Genomic DNA, 23,878 nt, shown 5'->3' with positions numbered 1-23,878 from the left:
ATGGCATTTCAATGAATTTGACATATTTCCAGTTGAAACAGGATGTTTAGGTGGGACAGAACAGAAGTGGACAGGTTGGAGCAGAACAAGCATGGAAAGTGACTCAGTGCTTTATGTATAATCTTGAGCTTCACAAAGTTTGGATTCTTCTTCTTTATATAATGGGAGGGGTGGATTGTTCCAAAATGTGTTATGGTATTATTGGTTCTAATTCTTATGTGCGCTTACTGGTACACCATGAAGTAACTGCTAATAGTTCACCTTTTTCTAGGAGCGAAAAGTAATAGTGTTTTGATATAAAAATACTGTCAAATTCTAAAATTATGCTCATTACCACAACACTTATTGACATTTCTGGCAGCCATCTTGTTGTGCTGAAGCAGATTCCAACAGGAAATGCCTTGTCTAACTATTCCAGCTGTATGGAGGCGGGTCTAGGGACACTGCAGCCAGCCCATGATGGAGTTGGCTGGGTGGAGAGGGTTGGCGTTCCGGGCCGGGTCGGTTGCCATGGCAGCAGAGCTGAGGCTGGGCGGGGCTGTGAGGGCTGCAGACGGGTGAGGTTTGACCAGAGCCGGCAGATCACCTGAGATCTTGATGCTGAAGAACAGAGCTGAAGAGACAGAGGCGAGTTAAATACCATACAAGAACTAGAGATGTTTTCAAAGTCCTGGGCAAGTAAGAGAAAATAGGTTCTTATTCAACTGTGTGAGGTTCTTATTCTACTGTATTCTAATGAGTTCTAATTCAACTGTGTGAGGTTCTTATTCTACTGTATTCTAACAGGTTCTTATTCAACTGTGTGAGGTTCTTACGTCCGGAGAAGACGTAGTATTCGTATTTCTCGCCCCTCTGAGCGTTGGGCATGGAGAGAGCAGAGGTGACTGGGGAGGGAAACCCCTTCAGAGACACTTTGAGGTTGATCTCTCCACTGAGATGAATTTCTGGAGGAGAGAAAACAACAACAGCGCTGTAAATAACTAACAAACAGCAAACTGATGGCATCAGCTGGTCAGTTTTATCAGTTACTAACCAGCCTGGCGGGCCGAGCGGCTGCTGTAGGACGTCCTGGGTTTCTTGCTGCAGGAGGGAGCGCTGCCTGGAGGGAAAGTGAACTTCTGCATGGTGTCTCCTAGAGGACCTACAGGGTTCAATAGAGTTTCACTTTATTACTACATTACTACTTAGGCTACTCACCCTTCTTAAAGAAGTAAATCATCTCAGGTCTACTTAGGCTACTCACCCTTCTTAAAGAAGTAAATCATCTCAGGTCTGCTCCTGGTGGCTGGTAGTGGCAGCGCAGCACTGATGTCTCCTGTCAGACCAGAGAATCCAGAGGCCAGAGGCTGAGGGAAGCCAGGCTCCACCACCATGTTGCTGTCTAGACGCCAGTACTGGTCTCCCTGGGGGGGTTAATGATAGTGACCTCTCTGTCAACAGGTGGAATTTCATTACAAATGCTCTAAAATACTAGTTCCTATCAAGGTGTCTTTTCAGGCAGCTCAGGACAAACAGGATGACTGTATACTGTGATGATGGAGGTCTAAGCTCGGATTTAGAAGAAAACCCTTTTCTAGTTCTTAGCATTGTATTGTTATATACACACTTTTACCTTGATAATATATACATTATTCTCACTGCTATTAGTAGGAGTAGTTGCATTTGTAATATTCATACCTTGACAAAGTAGGTTTTTCCTGTTATTTTGATTATTAGTGATAAAAGTAGTAGTAGTAGTGGCAGTAGTACTAGTAGTAGTGTTAGTAGTATTTGTACCTTGATGATGTAGGTGTTTCCCTGGCAGTTGCAGCGTGTGAAGACAGTGTCGATGGGAGAAGGGATGCCCAGAGTGTCTGTGATACTTTGTGGAGGACCGACTGACCGACTGACTGGGTCAACTGACCAGAACAAGTCACCTGGAACACACACACAATAAATACATACAGCATGTACAAATAGAAACATCATACACTCACACTACATGAACACATCAGACACAGATTAGCCTATATACAAGTCATATTGACATTATAAACTCTTTATAAACACACACACACAAACATACCTCAGAGCAATAAAACATTATTTATTTTTTCTACTTTTATATAATTTAGAATAGGGTATAATTGCTAACTTATTATCTATTTGATTATCAGATTATACACACAAACTCACACTGACCTTTAAATATCAATATCGTCCCATTGCTGAGAGCCGTCAGTCCACTGATGGGAGAATCACTGCACAGATCACTATTATCAAACAGCCCTAGGAACACACACACACACACACACACACACACACCAGAGTTTGTGATAGGACGTTTAGGAAGGATAGGAAATTGTTAGAAATCTATGCATGTAAGTGACTGTAGTCTTATATAACAAATTGGCAAGGTTATGTACTATTGAAATCTATGGGTGAAACTCCACAAGCACAAATATCTAAGTTTGAACTCTTTGGAACAGATCATGGCTGTCAAGATGAGTAGAAAGGACATAGAATCTGCTTTTCCTTGGGATTAAAAAACATTAGTCTAGATGTCGACATTAGTTACTTTAACATGACACACAGGGACACACACACACACACACATACACACACCCACACGTACACATACACATAGTACTATTTGTCTTACCTGTCCCAGGTCCCTCAGAGCCTCCTTCCCCCAGAGAGACCCCCAGGGCCTGGGCTACATCCTGCAGGGTGCTGGGTCTGGAGCCTAAAAACCACATAGAACCTTAGAATTCCAAGCTAAGAAAATATTACATTTTAATATTAAATTCAACCAAAAATGGAATCACCTTGACTCGGCCCTGAAGGAGCCGTTCCTCCATGTGACAGCACCAGCTGGAGGTTGAGTTTACCACCAGAAGCTCCAGGACCAGAGGGACTCAGAGGACCGCTGCTGCCCAGAGACGGAGCACTCTGGCTGGGCAGAGAGGAGCCAGGCGCTGGGGAGTCTGGAGCCCAGCTGGAAGAGGAGGGGACCGACGCCGGCAAGAGGCTGAAAGGGATGTTACTCATACCTGGAGAAGAAGAGAGGAAACCAGACAATTGGCTTCCATAAATGGCCAATAATGGCCTTAAATAAACGATAAAAGATAATTTTTTTTGAGTGAGAAAGAGAGACCAAAGAAAGAAAGAGAGGAGGAATGAATTCTCCAAACCATTTTGATGCGGATTGGTTGGTGCAGGTGGAGGGGCGGGGCCAGAGGAGCCGTCAATCAAAGGGTAGCGGAGGTGCGAGGTCGACGCTCCTTGTTAGTGTGTGGCAGAAACACATGGATAAAATGTATTATAATATAACAGCATAATGCATGTCATTATAACATGGCCTTACAATGTATATGTTGACTGATTGGCACAGTCATAGTTTTCAGGTTTACATGGTTAAATACACGACTTCATGTCCACCAGGTAGTAAAACTGTAGCATTGTGTTGTCAGTGATTAAAATATTAGGTGACTGTGAAGTACCTGTGAAGTACCTTTATGTAAATTCAATTTAAAGTGTCTTGTGGGCAATTTTTTCTCTAATATCAGTATCCTGAAAAAAGATGTTATTCTGTTTTGTGAGTTGACATAGGAAAAATTTGAACCTGGAAATTAGTTAGGTTTCTCTCATTTAAAACTACTTTTCTCAACTATGTTTAGTCACAATAAAACACAATAAAACTTATAACATGTGGACTACAAATTCAGCATTAGAACTACATTCACCTCTGAGCCATTCCTCACTCTCACTGTCTGACCTTTTCTTGCTTCTCCCCGATTTGCGATTGCCTGAGGACGGGGCTGGGAGGAATTAATGAAGAAAAACACACAGAAGTTAGTTGAAAAGCTTAAAGAAGACAGAACACACTCACCCCTCAGTTCACTGTTTGAACGCTGAAAGAAGGAAATACAAAATAAAGCCTGTACAATATAGACATTTACCAATCAAGCTGCAAGTTCTAACACTGCATTCATGTCATATTGATATCCAACCGAGCTCCCCTAGCAGCTTACATGTAAAGTGAGTCAGAAATATAAGAAAGATGGTTCTGCCACTAGTCCTGCTGCTAGTTAGTTAGCTAGCTAGCTAGTTAGTTAGTTAGTTACTTAGGTAGTTAGCTAGCTAGCTAGCTAGTTAGTTAGTTAGTTACTTAGGTAGTTAGCTAGCTAGCTAGTTAGCAGTTAGCTAGTTAGTGATGCTGCTAACCTGTAGCTGTGGCCCTCAGAGACTGGTAGCTCCTGCGGGGCGAGGCTGGCACACGGACATCACTGGCATCTGAGGACAGAGAGACACTGTGGTAGGAAGCATTTCATAATAACTTATTATATTATGAGATATTCTATAGGTTTCTGTAGGTGGCTTTACGCTCCACTACATCCCTGAGTGTGTTGCTAAGTTACAGTAGGACATTTCTTGTGTTGTTGCTATGGTTACGGATGTTGGCCCCTACCACAGCGCAGCTGGTAGTCATGACAACAGGTGTTGTAGCGGACGCAGTCTGGGTCACACTCACACAGCCGACCCCTCCTGAACAACTCGGCACAGCGCCCCCTGCAGGACTGAGCTGGAATGACAGACGCACAAAACACACAGGTCACAACCAGTATAATACAGAGGGGGGGGAAAAAATACAAAATGTTGCTTTCAACTTGTCTACACTTTCTAGAATTAAAGATAAAAGTGAAAAAGATCTTATTCTATTTCTTTTTCCAGCAGGTACTCTTACATGATCATTATTTTAGACCTCCTGATTGGTGGCCCCTAGTTTTTAGTGATCTAAGAAATTAAGCTCAGTCTACTGCTTTCATATTTGTTGATATATTCTCATATCGTACATATTTTTTATTTGTTTTCTAGTGTAATTGTCAGTTGCATTATGTGTAATACCTTCCCTTTATTTTCATTTATATGCTATTTTTATTTTTTTATTTTTATCTTGGCTGTATTCAATTATTTGCTGCTGCAATGCCTCAATTCCCCCACAGAAAACATTCAAGTTCATTCTTATTTATCTTTTTCTTTTTCTTTTTTTGTCTTACCGTTGGTGCAAACAGCCTCAAAGTCGTCACAGCACTCATCATGAAGCATGCAGCTTGAGTCACAGGTGCACTGTTTGCCTCTGGTGAAAACCTCCCCACAACGACCCACACAACTGCCTGTAGGGAAGAATTTACTTGTAGTGTGTTGTGATACATTACAAACAGATTATAAACCCATTAGAGGCATAGATAAAGTGGTGCTCATAAGACATTATAAGGAATCGTATGTGCATTATACAGCATCATAAGGCATTGTACGGCATTGTAAGTGTATTGCATACTGCATACTGCATACTGCGTATTGCATATTGTATTGTGTATGCATCACAGGTGCATTATAAAGCATTGTAAAGCATCATAATTGCATTATAAGAATGATAAGGTATCATAAGTCCATTATAAAGCATCATTATAAGGCATTATAAGGTATCATAAGTGCATTATAAGACATTATAAGGCATTATAAGTCTTGTTTTATTGAAACACAAAGGACATTGACCTGTGCTTTGTCTATCTCTCTTGATTGTGAAGCAATTTGTAACTGTGTTTTGAAAAGTGCAATATAAATAAAGATTATTACCATTATTATGATTATTATCTGCTTGTAATGCATCACAAAGCACAAGTACAGTATTATGGAAATGTAAATAATACTTCATGGTTCAAGTGAGTTATATAGAGTGACATGCAGATACCTGGTGCAGCAGCAGCAGTGAAGCTCACAGCAAGGCCAAGCAGCAGCAGCCAGGACATCTTCATCATCATCTTCATCTTCATCATGTTCATCCAAGACTCAGTGGAAAGAGATCTGCAACACAAATGATCATATAACAACTATCATATATATATATATATATATATAGAGAGAGAGAGAGAGAGAGAGAGAGAGAGAGAGAGAGAGAGACTGACAGAGAGAGAGAGAGAGAGAGAGAGAGAGAGAGAATAGTTACCTTCTCAGTAAACGCCTCTACCTCTTCTGCTCTCTCTGTCAGTCTGTTGGTCTTATATAGGAGGCAAAAGCACTGGGACAGGACACTTTTAATTAGCATCACACACACACACACACACACACACACACACACACACACACACACACACTGCACCCACAGACAAATTAAAACCTCCAAAGTGTTTAAACTTCCTCCACTGGCAGTAAATGACCTCCTACACAGATGGAAAGTAACTCATTACTAACTACACCAGTTACTTTACTGGAGTAGATTTTATAATTATCACAACACAGCCTGCCTTTCCACTTGTTTTAAATACATTTTACATTTCAGGCATTTAGCTCAGTCTTTCTCAAGGTGGGAAATTAGAAATGAGAAATGATCACAATGAGCGAATGTATTAGACAGACTATTCTGATCATTGGTGTCACTCTCACTGCTATCTACAGACAGTTTTATACAATTTAATACTAAACAACTAAAATCTTCCCATATGAGTCCCTGGGACAAAATCTTATCATTACCATTATTACTTTTGCATTGGGAAGTTTAATTTTAGCTTTAGGATGGAGACTAGGAGGTACAATGAGATCTTCTACCGATCGTCTCCACCATGCTCTCATTTGTTTGTTAATTATAATTATTACAATAAGTATAACTGTTAATTTATTGATGGTTAAAAATTCGACACATAGCACCTTTAAAGTAGAATTTTCTTAGTGCACTGTTCTTTAATTAGGTATTTTTCTGAATAAGTAATCTAATACCAACCTAGGTCAAGTTAAACTAAAGTAATAATACTTTTACTTGAGTAAAGTATTTGTCTTTTTTCCACCTCTGAGGTCTGTGGCTCCTATCTGGTGACATTTTGACCACATATTCCCTGCCAACCAATTTAAGGAATTATGTGGTTGAGTGTGTGTGAATGTGTGTGTGTGTGTGTGTGTGTGTGAGAGAGAGAGAGAGAGAGAGAGCGAAGGCACACGGTGTCCTGTAAAAAGGTCAACCTTTTTATGAACTGGGAAAAACTGATGTCATGTAGTTTACAGTGTATTTTCAATGGTTTAGCTTCATCCTGGGATAATAAAACATCTGATTATTCTACATGTGGGACACGTTGTCACCTGTCAGTTCTATTGTTATTGTTCTGTGTGCCGCTGAGTTTGGAGAAGCCGGCTTGAGATCAAAAGGTTTCTGGATGAAATCCCTACAGGCAGATGTGTAGAAGATGAGGGAGAAAGACAAAGAGAGGACAAAAAGAGGGATGTACTGTAATTGAATGTACATTTCTGAGCTGCTTTTAGGACAGGAGCCACCCAGACCTCTGAGGTCATCTGGGACCGGTCTGTTAGTTGTTTCCCAGGGTGAAAACAAAATCTGGTGATGCTGATTTCAGTTCTTACTCCCAGTTACTGGAATAAACTGTCAGATGAAGGAGGTGACTCCTGTCACCTCTTTTAAAAAAACATTATTTTTCTCTTGTGGACTTTTGCTAAATCATCTGTATGTAACCTTCCTTCTTTCTTTCTTTCTTTCTTTCTTTCTTTCTTTCTTCTCTCTTTCTTAATATGTCATTTGCTGTTGCTTGTGTCTGTGGCCATGGTTTAGAGCAAGTAAGTACTGAAAGGCTCGGTTGTCTAATGTTATATTTTACCGAGGTGTCGTTCCTGTAAATTTGACACATTAAGATACACAGAGGTTCCTTCCTATGTTCCAAGAAGGCGATTGACAAGTCATATAGGCATAGAGCGTCGTTCCTATGCTGGAATGTGGTAAATCAAAGGTAGAGAGGTTTGTTCCTATACTGGAGTATGATAAAAGAATGAAAGAAGGCCTTCCCATATACAACCAGTGTAGCATTGATCACACCACTGACAGGATGATGATTTTTAATGAAAGGTCAATATCGGCCCCATATATCCATCTAACCCTACTGTATATATGGACATACTGTATATATGCTAAGTCATATTTATGAGCTATATACGTATATATATGGATATATATATTTATATGAAGTGAGGTGGTGATGGAGAAAGTGTGTCACCTCTCAGCTTGTTAACACTCCCACAGAGCAGCTACTAGAGACACTACAGTGTCACTGAGTCACTACAGCAGGCCAAACACCACAGCACACCCACTCTGTTCCCATTCACCTGCTGCTCACGCCTGACCATGTGTGTGTGTGTGTGTGTGTGTGTCTGTTTTGTCATTTTTTATTCCCAGCAGTTAATTATCTGTGATCGGCAGCCGCTTAACGAGTCCTGGAGGAGGGCTGCGGTCAGAGCGAGGCCCTCATGTACAGACTGTGGGACGCACGCTGGCGGGCGTTTCGGAGCGACACACACGTTCACACACACATTGTTGAGAAACAGGAGGCCGGTCAGACGTTATGAAACATGTCTTTAATGAGGAAACACAACAGAGAGAAGAAAAGGAGAGATTCATTCAGCCTAGAGGAGAAACAATGACCTTTGCATGCAGAGAAATTCAGTTTATTGTCAAAATGAGTCTTTTTCCCTTTCAGGTGGGTCACAGAGTGGTTCAATTCCCAATCCCCAGCTTCTCCTAACTGTCCTAACTTACCTACTCACAAGTAATAATTCCTGACTTTTTCACCTTTTAATACACATGAAGACTCATCATTTCATGCTCTCTCCTAACAGTTACAGAATTAATTTCTGTTTGTTTACTCTCGATTTCTGCTGCAAGAGGCTTCAACACTTGATTATGACGCCAAGTTTATCACCTTTGGGCAAGACTATCTTTGCATTTTTATGTATGAAGTTATGAATTCACACAACATAAATCAGTAATATGGATAAAACTAAATTATCATGAACCCTAAAGTCATTCATCAGAGAGCACTGAACAATAATAATAATAATAATAATAATAATAATACATTTAATTTGTAATGCACTTTTCATTACAAGTTATCTCAAAGTGCTACAGAGTAAAAAACAGGTGCATAAAAACAGATAAAATGAACCAACAGCAAAGATCATTAAAAGCAACACAAAGGAAAAAGGCCTGATTGAAAAGAGAAAAAACAAAGAGATAAAAAACCAACACAAAGTTAAGGAAAGGCTCTGTTAAAAAGGAAGTTTTTTAGGCCCCTTTTAAAAGCATCAAGAGTCTGTGGTGCCCTCAGGCGGTCAGGGAGAGTATTCCACAGACGAGGTGCAACCGAGCAGAAGGCCCGACCAAGCTCCGCACCATGGGGGACATGGTGCGGAGCTTGGTCCTGGGGGGAAGGAGAAGGTTGTTGCGCAGGTTATGGGTGGAGGTTTGTGGAGTGAGCAGTTCCTTGAGGTAGGGAGGGGCATTTCTGTGGATGCACTGATGTGTTAGCAGAGATATTTTGTATTCGATCCTGAAGGAGACAGGGAGCCAGTGTAGTGAGTCTAGGACGTTCATGTTTTCACACTCTCATCAGGATCCTAGCAGCACTGTTCTGGATGTATTGGAGCTTCTGGAGGCTCCTGCTAGGAGACCCGATGAGAAGTGCGTTGCAATAGTCCAGCCTTGAGGAGACAAAGGCGTGGACGAGTTTCTCAGCGTCTGACAGGCTAAGTGTGGGATGGAGTTTGGAGATGTTCCTGAGGTGGTAGAAGGAGGTCTTGCACAGATGTTTGATGTGGGCATCAAAAGTCAAGTGAGGGTCTGATGAGGAGAGGGGAATGTCTTGGCCAGAAAAGGTGATGTGATTTACGGGAGACAACTGGACCTGGTGTGGGGTGCCAAATAAAATAGCCTCAGTTTTGGAGCTGTTTAGCTGCAGGAAGTTGTGTTTCATCCAGGTCCTTATCTCCTCAAGGCAGGTGGTTAGTGATGATGATGATGATGATGACGACGATGACGACGATGATGACGATGATGATGACAAGGCTGCAGAGGGGGTTGGGACAGTTTTTAGGTTATAGTTGTGTGTCGTCTGCGTAGCAGTGGAATGATTGGGGGGATGATTCCATGCCGGCTAATGACACAGCCGAGGGGGAGTATGTAAAGGGAGAACAGGATGGGGCCGAGAACCGACCCTTGAGGGATACCACAGGTGACAGGGTGTGTCCGGGACTTTGCAGTCAGAGAGTCTGGTGCAATAAACAAGCAAGACATAATACATAGACATTCTTAAAATATAAAAATTTATATTTAAGTAAGTATACAAATAATAATAATATCGAGCAATCAAATAATCACAATAAAATGTCAAAAGCATTGTGAACTAACAGAGAACTTAAATTATAAACAAACAAAATAAAGTATTGAAAGACATAAAACAATAAAGAAGACATAAAACAACCTCACATGATAATAACATTATACATTGCTCCAAGAAGATTCAAAAAAGAGAAGCAATTCATGTAGAAACGAGCAGAAACAGACATTTGTTATCTTAATTTTGGTTTATGAATAAAAAGCCATGTAGAAGTAAACTTACTGCACAGACAATAGAAGGGTAATTTTCACGTTCAAATAATAAACAATTAAATATTTTTGTAATAAAAATATTCATCTTTGTTTTGCTATTAATATGTCGACTAAAGTTGAACATAACAGTTCTTTTCTGCTGCGTTTTGCTGCCTGGAACAGAAAGCGTCCGGGCTTTGTTTCCGACCGGATGGTTTGAAAAGGCGAACCAAACAGGTTGGGAATCACCCACACACTTTATTTTTCTACTTTGTCTGGCTTTGCATTTTGTTTGTTGATAACCATTTTAATTAATTTACTTGAATAAATATGGCTTGTTAATAGCAACGAAACACGACGGCTTCACAGGAAAGGCTAAAACATAAAAGCTGAGCGACTGAGTTAACTGTCAGGTATACAAGTTATCCTAGCTTCAGCTTGTTAACTGACGCTGTTGGGCTGTCAGTTGTAAAAGTTGACATTTTGTAGAAATAATTGTTACTTGGTGGGTTGGATGTGTGCCGAATGAAAGACTAGTTCCCAATGATTCAGAAACGGTCTTCAGTCATATTGTATGATACATGAACCTTTGCCGAAAAAGCCAACACTAAACTGTCAGATTTTTTTTAATGGAGTAAAGTTCTCTCCCATAGAAGAGAGAACGTATCGGAGCTAGAGTCAGTTTTCTTTCACTAGCTTCTCATACCAAACGATTCTCAATACTGGGATTGTAAAGTAGGCTTACTTACTCAGCATGTGTAAGTAAGTTTGTAATGTGTTACTGTAACTGTATTTCCTATTCAGTCTCCATGCTGTATTCCAATCAATACTGATGAAGTTACAGTTCTAATATACTTTCCCAAGAGGAATAGCTGGATCCCTACAAAATGTCCTGAGATAGTTATTAGTGCACTTTTTATGCTTGGTACACATCCCATCTCTCTCTCTCTCTCTCTCTGTCTCTCTCTCTCTCTCTGTCTCTCTGTCTCTCTCTCTCTCACTCTCTGTCTCTCTCTCTCTCCCTCTCTCTCTCTGTCTCTCTCTTTCTCTCTCTCTCTCTCTCTCTCAATTCCAATTCAATTCAATTTGCTTTATTGGCATGAATGTCATAACAAAATTGCCAAAGCGTCTCAGGACAGTCAACGAAAGGATCCAACTGATCTAACAACAGAGTAAACAGAGGATACATTACTGAATAAGACAGAATCAGTTCTGCTAGTAAAATAAATAAGATACTGGCAAAGCAAGAACAGTATTAAAATAATAAGTATTATAACAATAAGTAATTGTACTAGTATTATAATACTACAAATTATGATAATATTATTAACAATAAGTACAGTGTTAGAATAATATAATACAACAATAAACAAACAGTAGTGAGTAAGATAGGTCCAGATGATCATTCTGGGCCGTCCCTCAGTCTGTGACAGGTGGTCACTGTGCAGCTAGACCTGCTGCCTGTCCCTCTCCCAGCAGGATCTGCTGTTGGACACTTTCATTCAGTTTAGTGAAGTTGGGGATTAATAATTCAAATTTCTTAAAGTATTCTGCTCTAATTAGATTATATTTGTCACATTTCAAGAGCAAATGTGACTCTTTCTCTCTCTCTCCAGTCATGCTCCAGGTAGATCCCGGTCTTTTCATCGGCACTGCAGCCGACCTCAATGACAGCCAGGGATTGGCCGACGCGGCCGTCACTCACATCCTGTCGGTGGACTCCGTAGACCCCGCCCCCCTGCTTCCTGCCGACGGGGGCTTCCGCAGGAAGTGGATCAACGTTTTGGACGAGGCGACCTCCGACCTCCTGAGTCACATGGACGACTGCTTCCTGTTCATCCAGGAGGCGCTGGAGGGGGGAGGGGCTGCGCTCGTTCACTGGTAGGGGTCAGAGGTCAGAGGTCAGGGGGAGGCGGGTCACTCTGGTGTGATGTGAACAAACATGACAGATTAAAATGAATGTGTGTGTGTGTGTGTTAGCCAGGCCGGGCGGAGTCGCAGCGCTGCCATGGTAACAGCCTATCTAATGAAGAGACACCAGCTGGGCTTCACTGAGGCTTACAGCAGACTGCAGAGCACCAAACCAGACGTACAGTAAGAAGTGTGTGTGTGTGTGTGTGTGTGCGTGTGTGTGTGTGTGTGTGTGTCTACTAGAGGTGGGACTCGAGTCACAGTTTCAATAGCTTGAGACTTGACTTGATGCATGAAGAGAAGACTTGAGACTTGACTTGACTTGGGTTCTGGTGACTTGGGACTTGACTCTGACTTGTACTTTGATGACTTCAAAAGGTTTCTAAAGTCTTGACTTGAGATCTTGTGTTTGTGTAAATGACTCAGATTGAAAGTGATGAGATTTGTTCCAGCAGACGACTGAATTTAAATTCTGTTTTCTGAATTTGTATGGAATAATTGAATTTATTGAAGTTGAAACTGATTCTAGAAATCAAACTCATGATGCTCTTACCAAGTTTTTATCCTCTTAAAACCATATTGCATTGAAAAGTCCTAGATATTTAGTTTTCTTTAAGATATTAAATTGATACTGGACTCTTGATTTGTTCTGACTTGACTTGCTGTTCTACATTTAGACTTGAGACTTGACATTAATGACTTGGACTTGACTTGGACTTGACTTGGTAATCTACATTTAGACTTGGGACTTGACTTGAGACTTGTGCCTCAAGACTTGGGACTGACTTGGGACTCGAGCAAAGTTGACTTTTAATGAAGCCTACAGCTGACTTCACAACACCAACATAAGACAGAATTAAACTTTCTGTGGGAATTTTGGGCAGCAAATGGTAATAAGTTACAGCAGAAAATATGGGTATTTAAATATGACACTATACAGTATATGAATGACCAGTTTGACAAATGTGCTGTTTCAGTGTATTGTGACAGTTGGTAAATGACCTGATGATGACAGACAGACAGATGGTTGATGGTGAGGCTGTTGTGTTTCAGGGTGAACAGGGGTTTTGAGGAGCAGCTGTGTCTGTATGAGGCCATGCAGTGTGAAGTGGACACATCTAGTCCTCTGTACAAACAATACAGACTGACCAAGATCACTGAGAAATACCCTGGTAACCACACACACACACACACACACACACACACACACACACACACACAAACCTCTAGTCCTCTATACAGACTGATAAACACTGAGAAGCATTTTCTTTCATGGATCATTACTTTTGTTGCTGTTATGTATTGTTACCCATGTTCTCTATTTACCTATGTTTTACTTTAATGTGTGTGTGTGTGTGTGTGTGTGTGTGTGTGTGTGTGTGTGTGTGTGCGTGTGTGTGTGTGCAGAGCTGCAGCAGGTCCCCAGGGAGGTCTTTGCCACTGACCCCGCCCACTCCAGCTCCTCTGAAGTCTCCTATAGGTGCAGGAAATGCAGGTGAAGGATGGAGGGAGAAATAAAGTGGTGTTACACAGTCTGTCTTCCCCCTGCAGACTGTGTTTAGATACTGTTATTATCCTGTAGTTTCCTGGTGTAACACCTACTATCTTCCCTCTGCAGAAGGACTCTTTTCCGTGGTTCCAGTCTTCTCAGTCACCCAGTAGGGGGCGGAGCTTCAGCCTTCAGCCACAAGAAGACCAATAACCTCACTGGTAAGAGGACCTGCCAATCAAACTATCACCCAGTTATATTATACATCTATGCACATCAACTAATAGCCTATTGTTTTTTAAAATAGCAGAAATGCATACAATAGAGGTTTCTGCAGGATGGAGAAGAATGATAATAGATTAAATTGATACATTTCAACTTTGACAAATTTCCATCATGTTTTTTACATTTAACACATAAAATGTTGCAAATTTTTTCAGCAAGCTATTAGAATATGAAATGTTTCTGCAACTGCAGTAAAGACACAATGATGGAGCGATGATGTTTCCTGTGTTGTGTTGTAGGAGAAGTCCAGTGCACGTCTTACTTCATAGAACCAGTCCAGTGGATGGAACAGGCTTTACTTGGAGTGATGGACGGACAGGTAACACACACACACACACACACACACACACACACACAGGACTCATTCTCTATGCACTTATGCAAACAATCTCTTCTCTTCTCTCTCTCCTATATGTGTGTGTGTGTGTGTGTGTGTGTGTGTGTGTGTGTGTGCAGCTGCTGTGTCCTAAGTGCAGCTCTAAGCTGGGCTCGTTCAATTGGTGTGGAGATCAGTGTTCATGTGGCCGCTGGGTCACTCCTGCCTTCCAGCTGCACCGCAACAGAGTGGACGAGATACGGCAACTCAATATGCATCAATGACACACACACACACACACACACACACACACACACACACACACACACACACACATATTCACTCAGTCATGCATAAAGGAATACAGTCTCAGAATATAGAATACAGAATATATGGCATTGAATTTTTTATTGTTACAATCCTTTTTTTGCAACAGAAAATATTTTTTACAGCCTTAAAAAGCCAAGGTGACAAGTTTTTTTTTAATCAACTTTCAGAACAAAATAAATTTTATATATTATATATACTAATATCAGCCACTGCAAGGATTCCCTCTAAATTACACCTAGTCTGACTCCTTGAATTCGATGTACAAGTATGAGAAATCAGTGTACTGTAATACAAATCATTGTAAATAAAATATACTTGTAAATATCAGAAGTCTCTGCAGTGTTCTTCTGGTTTTGTTGATATATTTACATGTTCATATTGAATCACAACATAGTAAATCATCCAGTTCAGTTGATATGTTGCACATTTCTGCTGCTCAAGACGCATCAGTTTCTGTCTCTGCTGCTCATGTCTCAATGCAACCTTTATTTTTTTTATTTAAAGTTTACAGCAAACAGAAAGTTAACATTCCTTCCACCAGATATTGTAGTTTGGTTTGGGTCGAGGTCCAGACTAAATGTAGGAGTCATGGACATTTCATCAACACAAAGTTCATTGCGATGAAGTCAGATTATTTGGCTTATTTGGTTTGGACTTGTGTTTGTGGCAGGCAGCTGTGTGCAGCATTAGAAACCCAGTCTTCATTCCTCGCACCTCATTTCAAACAATGTACAACTTTTTTTAAACTGTTTTCCAGCTGAGCCTCATCCCTATAGCAACCTGTCAGTCAGAATGCTCTGACCAATAAGTCAGATAATATGGAAAGTGAGTCAGAAGAGCTGGATGCTAGCCTGCGTTCTTCTTCTAACGCCTCCATCACCAGCAGTGGAGCAAACATCGGAGGGCAGGAGAAGAGGAGGAAGATTTTGTTGCAGGTTTTATATGATTGGAGGGGGAGAAGAAGGGGTTGTTTGAAAATCTGTGATAGAATTATTGGTTGGAATGTTTACATATGTCTGCTGGTGCATGATGCAGCAGCCACTAAAAATACACTATTTCCAGAAAGTAAGTAAGTAATGGGGTTTTGATAGAAAAAATATAACAATTTTGAAAATTTTGGTATGTATTGTTAAGTAGATGTACATTACAATATGGAAAAGTAGTCATTTTTCACTTCACTTGTTCTTTAAAGTGCCTCTGTATGTCTGAGTTATACAGCAATGTCGCCCCCTTGTGGAGAGAGCTGGCACTGTTGGTATTATACTGTTACAATAACAATGAATCCCATGTTCATTGATTTAACATCATCATATATTTTATACAGCCTGATAAAAGTTAAATTATGTGTCAAGCCTTGAACTTTTCTGTCTGTTGGGTGTTTGTGTGTGTGTGTGTGTGTGTGTGTGTGTGTGTGTGTGTGTGTGTGTGTGTGTCTATATTTGTGTGACTGGACAAGCAAGGTACAATTTTCCTCTTGTGGCTCCCCAAAATCTTTGGCAACCACACTGTTCTTTTCCAAGGACCTCACTGATTGCACACACACACACACACACACACACACACACACACACGGTGGCAGTCATCCCAGCGCTTGTTTCTTAGAGACCAGAGAGATTTACCCAAACCATAAACCACCACCAACCATAACCTCCTGGAGCTGTGTGTGTGTCTGTGTGTGTGTGTGTGTGTGTGTGTGTGTGTGTGTGTGTGTGTAAGAAAGGGAGAGTAAGAGTGAATGACAGTATGTGTTTGAATGTGTTCTTATATATGTCTGTTACTTTAATGGGGGAGAGGGAAGGGGAGGTCGGCTGAATAGTGATCTATTCTATTCTATTCTATTCTATTCTATTCTATTCTATTCTATTCTATGCATCTTATGCGTCTTTCTCTCTCTTTTAAGACTTCCCAATTCCCCTCCATCCTGCTTTCTGAGGAGTGGGGTATATATAAAAAGTAGTAGCAGCACTATCTCATTGTGATGAATGCACATAGACTCCATTGTGTCTGTTTACATGTACATTAGTAATCTGATGTAGTCTGATTGTGCGCTGGTGCATGTAAACACATCCTGTTTACAATGACCTGCTCATCTGATCATGTAAACCCATCTTGGATCTGTTGAGGAGACTGAGGCAGACATGACACTTTACCTGTTTACTCTTGGTTTCTGTCATCTGCGTCATTTCGATTTAGAAACATTCAGGTTGTTATGTTTACTTTGTGTATTTTAAAACAGGATATGACGATTCATATAAACATCTTATCCTGAGAATGACCTTTATTGGGAATTGAGTTAATATTGTGAACACTTGGAGCGTGTAAACACATTGTCAATGAAGGAGATCCAGACAGGTAAAGGTGCTATGTGTACCAGGTTTAAAGGTGTATCATTGTCACATTAATTGTGATACCTTGGTATAATTACTGTAAACAAATGAGAGCATGGAGACGATTGGTAGCCTCTATCTCACACCAGTGGTGTTGTTAGTGCTAGCATTTCTCAAAATGAAGACTACATTTCCCATAAACCCCATTGCTTCCTGTCTCCCGTCCCCCTCCCTGGTGTCGCTTCAGAACAGTGCCCTCTTCCTATTTTGTGCCATAAAGCAATCCAGCAGATTTCCTGCCAAACAATGTAAAATGCAGATTAGAGGCCAGTAGATGCTGCCAAGCCCTCTGCAATGGTCTGGTTTGTTTACAGTCATATTAAACTAATGCCTCAAAGTTAATGCATTGATGTTAAATTACTACACCTTTAACAGCACCTTTAACAGAAAATAGTCTTGATTCTCGGCCACCAGACTTGAAATGTGACCAAACCTCTCCAGTCATAACATCTCTACACTGGCTTCTTGTTATTGAAATCATACATATTACAAGGTGCTTCTCCTAACCTTGAAATCACACCACAAACTTGAACCAGCGTACCGTACATAAATGTCGTGAATGGTCTGCCTGCCAAGATAAGGAAATCACAAACGCTCTCTATTCTCTGTTCTGCAGTGTGTACTTATCTAAAAAATTTGATAGCGGCCAGTCAGTGTCATCCACTTCTGATATGTTGGATATGATACAGTTTGATTGATACATATTTATTGTAGAATTGATCAATACTACACTGGTTGTGTATGGGAAGCCCTAAACCTGAATAGAGTCTAATGGGACATTTTGATTGGACTCCACACAAGTATGAGTCAATATTATTATCATGATTATTATCATCATCCTGGGTTTCAATGGAGTTTTAATGTCCCATAGTCTAAATTTTGTTTTTCTCACCCTGCCAAGAATAAAATTCCAGGGGAAACACTGAATACTTTTTGGCATGAACATGGTCAAATATCGACAGATTACAGATTATAAATACAGATTATGGTTCTGAATAAAGATATTGAATATCAGCACAAAATATTAGCTATTGGCAGGTCCAGTTCAAAAATATTGGTACCCTCATGCACACTCATTCACAGACCACAGATCCATGTGTGTGTGTTGTGATTGACATGATTATTATCATTTTGCTTTGTTGCTTGCTTCATTTATTGTTCTCATTATCTGTGTAAAGTATATACTTTTATGAATGCACGTAAAGCTCTAGAAATAATTTTTTGGGGTAAAAATACACCTGGGTAAATCTTATCAGGCTAAATCATGAAGTGAGGCTGAGTAATGAAGTCCTCAAAATTCAAACAGTTACCTCTCGCTGCCATTTGGGGGCGCCAACATGCCAAATTGCTGTTTGATTTGATTTGATTCCCCACATGCGAGCTAAGAGAATTCTTGGTGTTAATAAATATGAATCTGACCAAAGCCATAAGAACTGAAAGCAGAGCATGAATGAAAAATATATTGAAGCAAATGAGTGTGCAGGCTCTGTTTTCCATTTGATGTGGTTGTTTTAGCCCAGTGCCAAGTGATGTGTTTAAGCCTCACAGCACAATATGTGAATTGTCAGAGCGGAGTGGTATTAGTGTGGTTGTTCCACCAGCGCTGGACTGGAACTCCACACACTGGAAAACTGGACCAGACACACCGGAAAGTTGGAGCAGAGAGGAGAGAAAGAGGAAGAGAGGTTGACAGACGAAAAGAAAAGGTTATGTAAAAAGGAAGGAGACGAGGGGAGGGAGAGGGAGAGGGAGAGGGAGGAAAGAGGTTTACATAAGGTGAAAAGAAAAAGTGTGAAAGTGACAAAAGAAGAAGAAGAGGGAGGGAGGGAAAGAGAGAGAGAGAGAGGAGGTGGAGGTGGTCAGAGTTTTCCATGCTCTCATAATTCTTGGAATCAGGAATGCAGGACAAAACTTCCCTACCAGCTACTCACACACTCTGCCTGTATGGATGCGTGTGTGTGTGTGTGTGTGTGTGTGTGTGTGTGTGTGTGTGTGTGTGTGAGGTCTCTAAAGCATCTTTAACCCAAGCCATCTGGCAGAGACGCTACCGATTCTGATGATGCACACCATTATGTATTTGTGTGTGTGTGTGTGTGTGTGTGGGGGGGGTATGAGGATGCATATAAACAGTGTGCATGTAAACACATTTAATATTCTCTTTTCTAGTTGCACTCAGATGTGCTTAGAGCAGAATTTATAGAGTAATATAGAGGAATAGTCCAGTGTGTAGTCAGATATTTAGCCATGAGATCAAGAACAATCTCCACTAGGTGAGAGCGGGGTAAAAATAACCAGAGAAACCGGTTGCAGTGACTGATGTTGACCAGTGTTAGCTTCCTTTTCTCTAAGTTGGCTAGGAAAGTTGGCCGTAGCTGAACATCTGCATGCAGCCAATTATTAGTGATGTTGTATGCCCCACCTATTACTGCAAAACCATTGATGTCACAGCAGCCAATCAGATGGCTCAAATCTGCCATCAGACAGTAACAGCGATCTGAGCACACAGGCACACTTTATTCTTTTTATGCCAGTATCTCTTGTAGGCGTGGGATCTTATTTATGTTCATAACTAGATTGACACTGAATGTGCATTTGCACAGTGAATAGCAAAAGTGCATGTTAGTATTTCCCGCTGTTACTTTTGTCCCCCCTCTCCCCCGATGTCTGACTGGATAGAAGAACATTTTGAATTCTAAAATGCCTTTATTACTAAAATCTAAACAAAGTAACAGCACAGCCTACAATGCATAACAAACCATCCTCATGCTAAAATCAGATAATAAGAGCAAAACTATTGACTCACTCATCCACTGCACAAAGCAGCCAGCTATGGCCTCTTGTAATCTACGAATGGTCCTGAAGGAGGAATCCCCCCCCTCTTCTCTTCTTTTCTCTTCTCTTCTCTTCTCTTCTCTTCTCTTCTCTTCTCTTCTCCACTCTGATCATCTCTCTCCTCCTCTCCTCTCCCTGTCCAGATGAGTGCTGTGACTCTGGAGACCCTGAGGAGAGGTCCAGGCGTTGCCGTGGATACCAGTCTCCCTCCTCCCCTGTGTAACATCAGGAGAGCGGCTGTGTTGCTCCAGAGCCGCCTCATGAAGAGCTTTGGAACATCTATCCAGGTACAGCTGGACATCAGTGCTAATCACATCCCATTTGATATGCTTTTCATGCAATACTGTGAGCACATGCATTTTCAGAATGTGTGGTCCCAGTTGAACCCCCTAACCCCTAACCCCTAACCCCCCAAACTTGACAAAATATTCTGTATTAACAAAGTGAAAATGATATTTATCATGAAGGAATTGGACTTAGTTGACTGACAGGACAAATGTACTGTAATATTGTTGTGGTGGGCCTAAAATTGTCCTTGGACCAAATCATTCTGGACTGCCTCTCGCAAAAATGCCTGGTCTGTTGCTGTTGGTGAAGAAGCTGCTGGCGATGAGAGACCAAAGCCTGATTTGCTGATATTGGTGATATATCAGTAGAACATTGTATTGTATTGTTGTATTATTGTATTGACAGCTTTTTAAGTCTGTCTCCCCTACTGAGCAGCATTATTCTCTCAATTCAACAAATGTCAGAGGAGCCATGATTTGCCTCCATATAGTTCTTGGCTATGGTATAATCCTTATCAGCAGTTGGCTGTTTTGTGCATTTTGAGAGATTTCTTCGTTTGACCAACATATGCGAGACACACGGACATGTGAGCACATATACAAGCTGTGTGGATTTGCACTTTGTCATTTGTCTAACAAGATCTTGTTTCCTTTGTGAGGATGGTTGGAAAACTTGCTGCTTGTTGTGTGTTACAACAGGCTCATCCACTGCATAGTACAGAATTTTAAATATGTAAAAGACTCTGATGATTGCTCAGAGCAGGAAGTGATTGTCCACTTTCAGACTGAGAGTGGACAATCATTCACCTCATTTGTCATAGAAGAAGACTGCAGTATGGGCAGGGAAAGTGAGAACTTTGACAGGTTTACAGTTGCTGATTGAACTGTCTTGGAGATCCCCTGTTGACCTCTTCCCTTGTTGTCTTCCTCCTCGTTGCCTTGGGGGTTGGACATGAGTTTGAGGTGGATCCAAAAAAGCTTCCCTGCGATTGGTGAATGGTTCAAAATCTTTGTCACTCTGCACTTGATTGGTCATCACTCACAGATGAAAGATAATTGTCACGTCGTTTGACTTGTCTGTTGGAAGTTTGGCTTTTGCCACTGCTAGATTGCTCCCTCTTTATAGTCCTTCAAGTCCCATTGGTTTGTCCTCAGTTTGTATTGTTTCAACTGTTTTTTGAATGAGTCAAGTGAAGTTGACAGCTTCTCATCCAATGTGGTGACATCATCAGACCTGGGGAGATCTTGGATCTTTATTGACTCAAGTTTCTTTACACTTTCTGTTTAGTTTTGTCTATGATCAGCACTTCTAAATGTAGTGAACATTTATTCACATCACAATATGCTCCCACCTCAACATGTCAAGATATTATGATTCTTCTTTTTGATTGTTTTGTTTTCTTTAAATAATCCTGAATATCTGCTCTGCCTTCAACTTTCCTGTGATGTTTTGGTCAAATTGGACCCATTTTCATGTTTACTATGTAATAACCACCACATTATTTCTCATGTTTACAAAAGGCTTCATGATAGTCTCAACACAGGGTTTTTAAACACAAAAACCCACTGTCACCATTCTGCTTGGGTTTAGAAAATAAATAAGCCATGATTCACTATCTACAGGAGTCTCTATCAGTCATCTTTGACCCAGAACATTGGGTCACTATGATCATGTAACAAATTAACAACAAAAATACTCTTTAAACAGTTGAGTTGAGGACTGGTCTATTACAGACTAAAATTATTAGTTTAAAACAATTACAAAATACAAAAAACAAAATTCGAGCTTTGTGTCCTCATCAGAAACCATATGATAGATGTTGTGTCTTTCTAGTGAAAGCAGTGGCATGTTGTCTATGTGTCTATGTGATGCCTAAATCAATGAGTGATAAACTAGTTGAGACAAAAACAATGTGTGGTAATGATAGTTGTGTTGTTACTGAGAATGTTTTCCAGTAGTTACAATGTGAACTGAACATAAAGAAAGTGGGGAACACAACTCAACTTCATTGAAAAACATCAACATTAACCAGTTATATGTTGATAATATTACTTTCATTCTATTCCACATCTAACAACAACTTCATAGCTCTGCACATCATCAGTATTCTGCAGAAACCATGTTTCTTCACTTGTTATTTATTGATGTCTGTCTAGCCATTACACAGTGAACTCATATAAAGCCAGTCCCCCCCACTGTCTGATAGCCAGTTCAGCCACAATTGACTCTGTTCTTCATTCTCATGCCTTTCCTTCCCTCTGAATCCACAAATATCAAGGACCGTTCACTTGCACCACTTTGCATTCTGAAATAAATTAAACCTAATATTTGCTAGGGGACACACAAAACGGTTGGTGCAGGAAATCTTCTCTGCACATGAAAGTGATGAATTAAAACTTACACAGCAAATTTTCCAGTGTTAAAGAGTGACAACTATTTGGAGTTGATAATGCTCACCACCTCAAGACACTAAGAAGGAGACTTCGTCTACTGATGTCACTATACAAGATTTCTGGGAAGTCCTCAAAATTTAAGGCAATGCTTGATAAAGTTATTATGGAAATGAATATAAGTTTGGTGTTGAATGTTGTGTTGCACATTCCAACTCATGAGGGCCAAATGTCCTCACTAGAATAGAAAGATGAGGAAAATCCTCCCAAGTGAGGAGAGTTTGCTGCTCCTCACTGTTTTTAAGGAAAAGACTGGTAAAGTCACATTAGGAAAAAATACAATACACTTGTTTAAAATGATCTTTTATGTTAATCTCTGAGCTGTTTTCAATGTATTTTTGAAAACAATGGAAGCCTATGACTTCCATGAGGTAAAGCAAACCTGCAGTAGAACAGACAGTAGGAGCTTCTGACTGTGGCAAATACATCGGTGGGTTTAGACTTTTCATGGGGAATAATGGTGATAGGAAAAGACAAAAATTACACCAATGTTATCCTTTAAGCGTCTATATATTGGTTTTATTAAATAAGATTACTGTCTGTCTGTCTGTTCCTGGCTGCAGAATGTTACAGTATATTCTCCAAGCCCCAAGCAAAACCTGACATTATAGGCCTACTAATACTGACATTTTATGACTTATTATAAAATTACAGACCCTATTTATTACGACTACAATGATAATAACTGTGGCCCCACAACCAATCATTATGTAGTGGCCCCTGGGGGCCCATTGGGCTCAAGGCCTGGGACAGCTTCCACTAGGCTACAAACTGCTGTCGGCTGAAAACCCCGAAGCTCCAAGTTGGCCCTTTTTGGACTTTTTTCACTGAAAAGAATCATTCTCCTTTCTCTGCTGAGGGAGTTTCCTAAACATTACGGCCCATAAAATCATTCAAAATTAAGTGGAGATTTCCAAAAATATATGGTTATTATTGTCTTCTACAAACAAGGCGCAGTAGATAAGCGGTAATATTTCATTCTTTGTCCAGGAACATACTTTTGCACTGTTCCCAGAGCAGCTAATGTTCTCAGTCAGATGCTCCTGAGCTAGAGGTGCGTCTGCTAATAAAGCTGACAGTGAAATATTGCTGTAACGAATGGAAAGACTCCCTAAAATGATTTGCAATGATTTAGATTCCAGATGTTGGCGGAAACAGAGAAAATGTTCAGTGATGTTGTGTCTACTA

The 23,878-nt window shown here is 40.5% G+C and overlaps 2 protein-coding genes across 3 annotated transcripts; one reads left to right on the top strand and one right to left on the bottom strand.

Annotated features, from left to right (window-relative positions):
- Positions 1-434: 434 nt before the first annotated feature.
- On the bottom strand, positions 435-5,088 carry LOC139931975 (vitronectin-like). The gene is made up of 12 exons (XM_071925626.2): positions 5,040-5,088; positions 4,451-4,564; positions 4,207-4,275; positions 3,726-3,800; positions 2,808-3,032; positions 2,642-2,725; positions 2,182-2,268; positions 1,777-1,916; positions 1,244-1,403; positions 1,034-1,132; positions 816-944; positions 435-613 (listed from the first exon to the last, which is right to left on the bottom strand). Exons 1-12 carry the CDS (start codon positions 5,086-5,088, stop codon positions 435-437), a joined length of 1,410 nt encoding a protein of 469 aa, XP_071781727.2.
- A 5,515-nt stretch (positions 5,089-10,603) lies between these two features.
- LOC139931979 (dual specificity protein phosphatase 12-like) lies at positions 10,604-14,761 on the top strand. Of its 2 annotated transcripts, none has more exons than XM_071925632.2 (8): positions 10,604-10,639; positions 12,019-12,283; positions 12,383-12,496; positions 13,367-13,485; positions 13,721-13,808; positions 13,932-14,023; positions 14,327-14,406; positions 14,544-14,761. In XM_071925632.2, exons 2-8 carry the CDS (start codon positions 12,021-12,023, stop codon positions 14,685-14,687), a joined length of 900 nt encoding a protein of 299 aa, XP_071781733.1. In that variant the 5' UTR covers positions 10,604-10,639; positions 12,019-12,020; the 3' UTR covers positions 14,688-14,761. The 2 variants fall into 2 exon arrangements, with proteins under 2 accessions (XP_071781733.1, XP_071781732.1); XM_071925631.2 differs by lacking the exon at positions 10,604-10,639 and adding an exon at positions 10,718-10,815.
- The last annotated feature ends 9,117 nt before the right edge of the window (positions 14,762-23,878 follow it).

This window comes from Centroberyx gerrardi, chromosome 13 (assembly GCF_048128805.1).
Source record: "Centroberyx gerrardi isolate f3 chromosome 13, fCenGer3.hap1.cur.20231027, whole genome shotgun sequence".
Lineage (NCBI taxonomy): Eukaryota > Metazoa > Chordata > Actinopteri > Beryciformes > Berycidae > Centroberyx > Centroberyx gerrardi.
The sequence above is the reverse complement of the archived record's forward strand: the minus strand, read 5'-3'. Positions and strand labels throughout refer to the sequence as shown.